The sequence below is a fragment of the Lolium rigidum genome, chromosome 6 (genome assembly GCF_022539505.1).
Source record: "Lolium rigidum isolate FL_2022 chromosome 6, APGP_CSIRO_Lrig_0.1, whole genome shotgun sequence".
In the NCBI taxonomy this organism is placed as follows: domain Eukaryota; kingdom Viridiplantae; phylum Streptophyta; class Magnoliopsida; order Poales; family Poaceae; genus Lolium; species Lolium rigidum.
Genome location: NC_061513.1, coordinates 203989473 through 203998189, shown reverse-complemented (window position 1 = coordinate 203998189; position 8717 = coordinate 203989473). Strand labels below are relative to the sequence as shown.

Here is an 8717-nt window from a genome sequence, read left to right as displayed (position 1 = left end):
TCCTCTCCCGCCGCCACCGAAATGACTCACGGCTTTGCAGATTTGCAGATGGCGCCAGCCTCCCGCCGTCACCGCCACACCCCAACGGAGAGGGCCTCAACGGCGAGCACCGAAAACCGGCCATCAGGGTGTCCACTTCTCCAGATCCTCGATACCTTGTTCCGCCATGAGCCGCCTCGGATCTTCTGGGTCCTTCAACTTGATCATCGCCAACGCCGCCGCTACCTGCTCCTCGAGCCCCTGCCCCGAGATCTGAGGCCGCCACCCCTTCTCCATTTGAGCCACTGCCCACGGCGACGCCAAACTGATTTGAAGAATCAGTAGCTTCCGCCGCAACAGCGCCTGCTTCCTCTCTTCCGCCAACGCCACTTCCTTCTCCCTTCTCACCCTCTCTGCCGCCATCCTTCGCTCCTGTGCGAACGACGGGAAACCCGCCGTCCACCTCGGAGTCGACATGATGCTCCGCAGGCCTCACCGGTGAATACCAGCGGCGGCGCGAGATCAGGGCGGGGGAAGAGGCGGTGGCGGCGCGGAGTCGCCTGAGAATCGCCAGTGTCGCAGGAGTCGCAGGAGCGTGTCGTACAAGCTTTTAATTTTTTTCTCTAAAAGGTAGAATCCTCTCAAATTTCTCTGAAATTCATTTGAACCAACCCATCCACGTTAATTTCCCTATCCTGAAGGGTGCAACTGAAAGACTACACCGGCGTGGAATCTGGAATGCGACTGTGTGACTAATTCCCGAAGTCTGCTGCTCCCTTCCTAACCCGCGTCGCGAACTCCTCGCCGGAGAAGGAGAGGAGCTCGCCAGAAAAGTCCATGGGGCCACCGCAGCCAGCCAAGGGCATCATCAGCATAGAGGCCTGCGCTCGGCCGATCGCTGTCGACCACCGCATCAGCCTCCCTTACTACTTCCGCATCGCGGGCACCCTCCTCCGACAGGTCAAACCCTAATCACCTTCGAAATCTCTCGCGCGGAATTCCTGCTGTTCCTCCAGATCTCGCCCTTTTTGGGCTGAAAGTTAAATTTCCAGTTGTCCTGTTGCGCAACTCGCGGCAGTTTTCTTGTTTGGGCGACTCTGATGTGGTGAATTGGGGATTGTCTTGTACGCGTGCTAACTAGTTCTATTCTTAAATTGTGTTACTAATTTTGTTACTTTTGTGTGCTCTGCACAGGCTAAGATTTATCGAGATGAGAAGAATATCCTTGACCTGTATGTCATCCTCCTGAGATACACGAGGTTGGCTGAACGTTGATTGATTCATCTTGATATTTGCTTCTTATTATTGTGACCAGTTTACATCTGACGTCTGACTTGGTGCAGCTTGCTGTGTGAGACAATCCCCAAGCACCGCGATTACCCCGTATTCAAGTCGAGGGAAGCAGAGTTTGTCAGGAATGCTAACTCCTCTGTAATTCCTCTTTACGAGCTCAGTAACTAATAGGTTTCTCCTGTCAAGCATTTGAATTGATTAGGGTGTGACTAGTTCTTGACTGAGAACTAACTTCGTTCTGAGTCAGATGATGTCATCAAACCCATGTTGCAACTCATGACTAGCACGAATCACGAAGCAAATCTAATGATCCGGAGTATTTTTCTTAGTTGCATCCCCACTTATAACTGAAGAAAACTCAGTTGCAACCCCACTTGCAACTGAAAAAAACTCAGTTACAACTTAACTTGCAACTCGAATGAACAAATCACAATGCAATCAAATGGTTTAGGGCTTGACTGAGCACGAACTTAGTTCTCAGCTACATGAGAACTAGCAATACCGAATTGATTAAGATCTCATGATTAGATAGTACATCTCGAGCCTTATATCTGTTGCTCATAGAGGGATGTATCATTTACAAATCCAATTTGATCATGTTGAAATTATGACAGTAATAGTCTCCCCCTCTCCCGGCTTGTTTCTCTAACAGACCTTTTTGTTGTAGACACTCATCGATGTTGTCAATGAGCTTGAGTCTCTGAAGCCAGTTGTGAAGCAGCAGATCTTTGAGCATAATAGAAGAGGTACACCAGAAGCTGATGGTCTGAATGGAACCCACTCTGCAAATCATAGAACAGAGAAGCATCCACCGACTACATATTCCACACAGGTAAATATGGTGCTGCGCAACATTTCATAGTTTCGAATCATTTATGGAAAGAGAGTTACATCTGCCAGCTTGTCAGGTGTTTTTCTTGCTATTCTTTCTCATTCATTGTCTTCTTCAGCCATTTGTAGGAAGCAATAACAGATCATTACAAAAATTCTCCCCAGATGGGAGACATAATATGGCAGCATTACCGAGTGCCCAAACTGATAGGCAGATCCGCAAGCAGTATGTGTATCTTCTGTTCACATTTATGTCAATGATATGCTGTTTTTGTTTGGCTTGGCTACCAATTATGAAGGGGAAGGCTAAACTAAAACACTGGTAACTTAATCAACTTCTTAAAGCCAAAAGTAGGCCATAGGGAACACTTCATAAGCAACGCAGTAACTTTGTTATCCAATTGCATGAATTTCAAATGTATACAGCATATCAAATATCATTAGGTTTTTCTTCTTTGAGTTAGGTCAATTATCACTTCATCATCTTTCGGGGTAGTGAGTTGAATTAGGAGATTTCAGAGATCTAGATCTACTTTACATGTTCTTTTAATGCAAGAACATGGAACAGTTCCATTGTGCTTATCAATGTCTTGGCGTCCTACAGTTGTATAAGTGGATATTTGAAGTTTGACACCACGTTAGTTGTTTCTGGTAATTGGTCATTCTATACAGCACACCTTCAGAGTTGTAAAGCAGAGAAACATCATTTCTTTAGCAAGAGGCTAAGTGGCTTGCAAAATCAGTAAAACAATGTTCTTTCATCTGACTCTGTATTTTATTAATTAGATCTGGCAGAATTATAGCGAGGTTATCTCTTCTAGTTGCATGCATTTCACTCGGTATTTTCTTAGGCTCTTTTTTCTCCTTATACAATGTGCTTTCTCTAGACAAAAAAATCACTATATTTTCCTGACATTGGCATCCATTAGTGTTAAATAGATTTGTTATGCTAATACTTTCTATCGTGTACTAAGCTTGACTCTTTTCGCTTTCTGGCTAAATTATTTAGATTTTCAAATCTGCCTCTTCCAAAAGAAGAAACACTGGCAAGACACTCGATATTTGGACCTAATGGGCTTCATGGACAATGGACTGGGCCTGTTGCTGCAATCAAGGCATGTTTGTTTTCCTTATTTTATTTTCCCAACATGTTTGCTTTGAGAATTTAACCATAGAGGCGCAGATAACCATTACCTTACAAATTTTGTGCTGCTTGATGCAGGTCCAGTATCCAAGCAATCTTGAGTTTACACAAAGTGACATGACAAGGTGAGATGTTAGACCACAATTCGGAATCTTTTGTGACCTTTCTTCTTTTGAAAGCTGTTCTAATTGGTCTGTCCAACTCAGTGACTCAGTAGACCCTGTTTGCGACCTGAAAGCTCTTGAGATTCATGTATGCATTCAACTTTTTGAGTGGAATGCTCCGAACAAATTTGAACAATTACTATGTCATTGCCCCAAATTATTTTATTGGATGGATTAAAATTAGATTTAGAAGAAAGCGGGATTTGACTAGCCATATTGAAAGGAACTAATACAAGATTGTAATAGAACTATAGAAGAGGGATTGCAGAAGTAAATCTGCCATATATGACTAATTTATAAGGAAATCTACCATGCTGATTGTGACATTTATCACTGTTGCTTCTGCAGTCTAGTGCCAGCTATGTTGAACCAAGATGGTCTGCATGGTCCCAGTGTCACATATCCTGATAGCACTAGAAAGGATGATGATGATATGAAATCTGTGCTATCTCTTGATGATGGTCGATGGTCTGCACCCACAGAAGAATGCACCTCAGCGCCTTCTGTTAGTCTGGAGGGAGAATTGTCCCAATTGAATATCAGACAGCCTTCACCCCCACCTGTCCTGGCGGAGGTACATCCTGAGCGTAGACCAATTTCTCCATCAAGAGTTGCTGATCCAACACCCGGGCTTGCTGTATCAGAAACCGGTCGTTATCAGAATTTGCATGTGGTAAGTACAAAATACAGATATTCTGTTGTAAACGATAGTGTTGCTCTGGACCTATAAGCTATAGCCTAGGTCTGTAGGAAATACATGAGTATGGTTCTTCTATCTGCATTTATTTGTAACCTACATATACCTAACTGACTTTGACTGATGAGTTCAACTTTACTGTCTTGTTAGCCAGTGAAGTTGATGGAGTGTTTTCTAAGGGTTGCTGAGGCAAACACTAAAAGAAGTTTAGAAACATGTGGGGTTCTTGCTGGTACCCTGGTATGTGCATCATTTTCCTGAAATGGGAACATTTATTTGGCTAGGCTACTGACATCACATTTTTATTTCCATGTAGAAAAAGAGAACTTTTTATGTGACAACCTTAATAATCCCAAAGCAGAAATCTACATCTGATTCGGTAAGTTATTTTTTGAATGTTTCTTAGGGTAAATTAATCATTGTGAAACATATTATCTGAATTGCAGTTCAAGGGATTACTTCTACAATACCTTTTATTTTTGCCAGTGTGAAGCTACAAATGAAGAAGAACTATTTGAAGTTCAGGACAATGGCTCACTTTTCACTCTTGGTTGGATTCATGTAAGTTCAGTTCAAAGAATTTTTATTTTCATTGATGCCTGTGTTGTTTGCTCAAGTCAATAAGATACATACAGTAAATTTAAGGATATGTCAATTAACATGTTTTCATTAGCTCACCATCTTCTTAACACATAAATGCATAAACTCTGCTTAACCACTAGGAATGTTTTACAAAGGTGGATACGTTGATATCAAATTCTTTAGCTTGCATTTGTGTGTATATTTTGGGAATCTTAATGATATGCCTTACAAGTTCAACCTTGAACGTTGATATTTGTCCGTATAATTTTCTGCATTGCATGATTTGCATACATGTTGCCTTATTCTGGACAATGAATCATGCACTTTCGATACACAAAGGAAGGTGGTGCCACAAGGGCATCTGGTAATTCCATATTTGATAGGCAAAATTAGTTTTACCACTAGATCTTTTTCTATTGCAGTTTTGCAATGTTGCGTTATATTTTTGCACTAGGTCATCTCACTGAATTAGACTTTAGAAGAATGTAACATTAAAAACCTGCATAGCGGAGAATGTGTAAATTCCTATTTAAAATTGGTTCAAGGAAATTCATGAAACTCAGGCCTTGTTTACTAGGGGTGTAATTTTATAACCAAGGGGATTTGCGATTTGATGAAAGCCTTCCTTTCACCCAATCCCCTCAAATACAATTCCATCCCAAATTCCCAATACACAAGTATGGTGGAGAATTTTTAATCTACATAAAAATGAGGGGTTTTGTGGGGGATATCTTGGGATTATCCCATCCAATACCGGCTTAGTGAACGAATTATTTGGGATTTTCGGGATCTGGATAATCCTCTCCAATCCCTTTAAATACACTAGAAGTAAACACGGCCTCAGTTGTATACCGTGCAACATTTGGTGTTTTGTGTAACTAGACTAACAATTGGAATTAATTAGGAATACGAGTAAGACTAACCATAAATCCTATAGTGTGAGAACTAGGAGATGATAACACGTCTAACTCATATGGATGGCAAATAGTAACTTGTAATGACCACTTTGTTACAAAGATGGATATGGTAATAAATAGCTGTTTCTATAGTATTAGTCATTTGGATTGTATCAAATGGTAAAATGTTGATGCCATATGGCGATAGAATATAATATTGTGCTCTGTACCTAGGCATAACTTAGCAATAATGTGTTGGTTAGCTGACTGCTTTTTCCTCTGGTGTCATAAAAAAGTTGCTTTACTCACCAATTATCTGCTTTCCTTTACAGACACATCCAACACAGTCCTGTTTTCTGTCTTCCATTGATCTCCACAATCATTATTCGTATCAGGTAATGTTGACAGCCTGGATCTCACAGTATGATTACCACTTAGTTGCTGCACAGTTCCATTATATTATTTTTTGTTGAACTTAAACTTTGGCCAAGAATTAGTCCAACAATACACGATTTACGTTATACAAAATCGACATTGTCAGATTCATATTCAAAAGAGGATTCAAATGGTATAATTTTTTGGCTCATAATCCATATTTTATTTGCCAAATTCTTGGTCAAACTTAAATTTTGAAAAGCATGCACGCCTTTTTTTTGAGAACTGAGGGAGTTCATTCAATAGTTACTGATTAGTGCACCCTGCTAATTTATTTCACAGTTACCTGCTAGCTAACCAAATTAAATAGTGTACTCTGCATCGTGATTTTCTACAATTCAGTGTAGGAAATACTTTTAGTTTTATTTCATCTTCCATTTGACATTATTGTATTAACAGGTCATGCTACCTGAGGCAATTGCAATAGTTATGGCACCTACCGACACAAGAAAGTAAGAATTTAATTGTTAGTATGTTCGGTTGACATCCAATTTTGCACTTTGTCTTTCACTACATCACTATTAGTAATAAAAATTGTATGGACTAGGGTTGGCATCTGCTGAATTTTCTTGAATGAATCTCTTGTTAAAAAACGGTTTTTAGTAATAGGTCGGATTATTCAAACATACGCTTCTCTAATCTGTACATAGTTCAGTTTCATATTTTACTTTCTACTGTACTAGGGAGTATTTATCAATATTCACCAATGACGAAATCGCATTGAATCTTCTTGAAGTTACGCAACTTTGTTATTTGCCCCACAAAATTTGAAGTTACACTTCAGTCTCCTTAAACGCGGCAACTGCAAGAACCCGTTTGCTAACAAATTTCACTGACACGACACAACAGTTAATTTATTATTGTAGCCTCAGGCCCATGTTTAGGGAGCATTTAAGACTAGAGCCTAAGCATAATTGAGGGTTTCGACACCAAACAAGCCAACATCTCCCGGCTTGCATCAGAACACAAAGGACTTGAGGAGACCTTATGCCAAATCACTTTCCCGTTCTTTTTCCTCTCTTTTTCTGCATTCTAGGTGCCGTGATCTCGTACCCCTAAACCCCTCAAATACGTGAAGGAAATTTCTGCAGTCATGCCACACACCAGCATTAATTCAATGGAAAAAATTGTGCGCGTCCTTGCGTGTTGGGGAGGGAAGAGGGGGTTTAATTTTTCACTTTATAGAGCATTAGAATGGCCTCTGCCTTCCTCAGGAATCCCTCGACAATCTTGACTGGGCATTCCCCATTTCGACCCCTGACCATGGGCCACTGCAGCATCATCTTTTGTGCTCATGGGTGGGGAGTTGAGGCTTCCCAATTGTTTTACTATTCTATTTCGTCCATACTGGCAACTTCTAGCGCTAACACATTGAAGTATCAAGGGTGCAGGCTAGCTCAGACAAGTCTGTTAGCAAATCGTGATTTCGAAGATTCATGAGGGTGGAGAAAAGTATTGGGGGCACAGAATGCAAATCAAATGTTTGAAAAGTGGAAAATAAAACATTAAGGAAATGCTATATTATTTTCCGGACCGCTCTTTGTTTATGGTCATAAAAACGTCCACCCTTCACTATTATGTCCATCTTTAATCCCGTCGTCTATACTTACTCTTAGCCATTATATTTGCTACTTTTACTGAACCTGAATCTGCAGACTTTTGCATGTCTAATATGATCATATGGTCTTGTTCATATACTTTGTCTTGAACAGAAAACATGGTATATTTCATCTAACGGATCCGGGTGGTATCGGTGTGATTCATGATTGCCCGGAGAGGGGATTCCATCCACATAAGGCGCCTCTAGATGGCTCACCAATCTACGAGCACTGCTCCCATGTGTACATGAATGCTGATACAAAGTTTAATATGATTGACCTCCGAGAACGGTGAGAGATATGAACTTCATTATATGATAGTTTGAAGGCTATACTTCCGGCAGTTGAACAAATTGTCTGCCTTTATTCTTATACTGTGCTGAAGACGAATTGTGGATTCTGATGTAAGTGATTGTACATAGCTATTGCATGTATAGAAATATCTGCTGTTGAAAATCATTGGTATCTCTGGGGAAAACTGAGGATTTGTGTAATTCGTCCTTTCTCTTACCTTTCGAGCTCTCGAGGTATACACTTTTGAAACAAGGTGTCAGGAGATGGCCACTCTCATTTTATGCGAGATTGAATGTAAATCATTGTATATTTTACTCCATTTGAAAATACTTCGATTCTTATAGCATCTCTCATTGTCTGTTTTTTAAAATTCATTCTCTAAGGTGTTCCAAGTTAAGGATCTATTTGATTCAAAAGACTTCCGTAGAAATTTAGAGGATTCAGATTCTTATGAAAATTTTCTTGTGGTTGTTGTTTGACTCTTAAAATTGAATAATATAGAATTTTTTTCCCTGAAGGAATCCTTTGCACACCAATATGGTTGGTGGTTGGCTTTAATTTAAAATGCGGAGAGTTCTAAAAATAAATAATTAAATAAATGAGCATTCAAATTGAGAAGGTGCAGGTTTCAAGGTGATTAGGAGGAAAATTCTCAAATCCAGTGTTGAAGTAGCCTTTGAATTTGCAAATTAATGCGCTACCCCATTGATTGATGGTGAATTTTTTAAATAATACTTTTTAATATTTTTCAAAAATAATACATGAACTTATTTTTTAAAAAAACTCTAGAACTTGGTCGGCCTG

The 8717-nt window shown here is 40.0% G+C and overlaps 1 protein-coding gene across 1 annotated transcript; it reads left to right on the top strand.

Annotated features, from left to right (window-relative positions):
- The first annotated feature begins 721 nt into the window (after window positions 1–721).
- LOC124659817 (AMSH-like ubiquitin thioesterase 3) lies at window positions 722–8078 on the top strand. The gene is made up of 14 exons (XM_047197621.1): window positions 722–939; window positions 1174–1238; window positions 1323–1410; window positions 1940–2104; window positions 2223–2329; window positions 3113–3218; window positions 3326–3372; window positions 3760–4084; window positions 4259–4348; window positions 4425–4487; window positions 4595–4669; window positions 5919–5981; window positions 6421–6473; window positions 7734–8078. Exons 1-14 carry the CDS (start codon window positions 817–819, stop codon window positions 7912–7914), a joined length of 1551 nt encoding a protein of 516 aa, XP_047053577.1. The 5' UTR covers window positions 722–816; the 3' UTR covers window positions 7915–8078.
- Window positions 8079–8717: the final 639 nt, after the last annotated feature.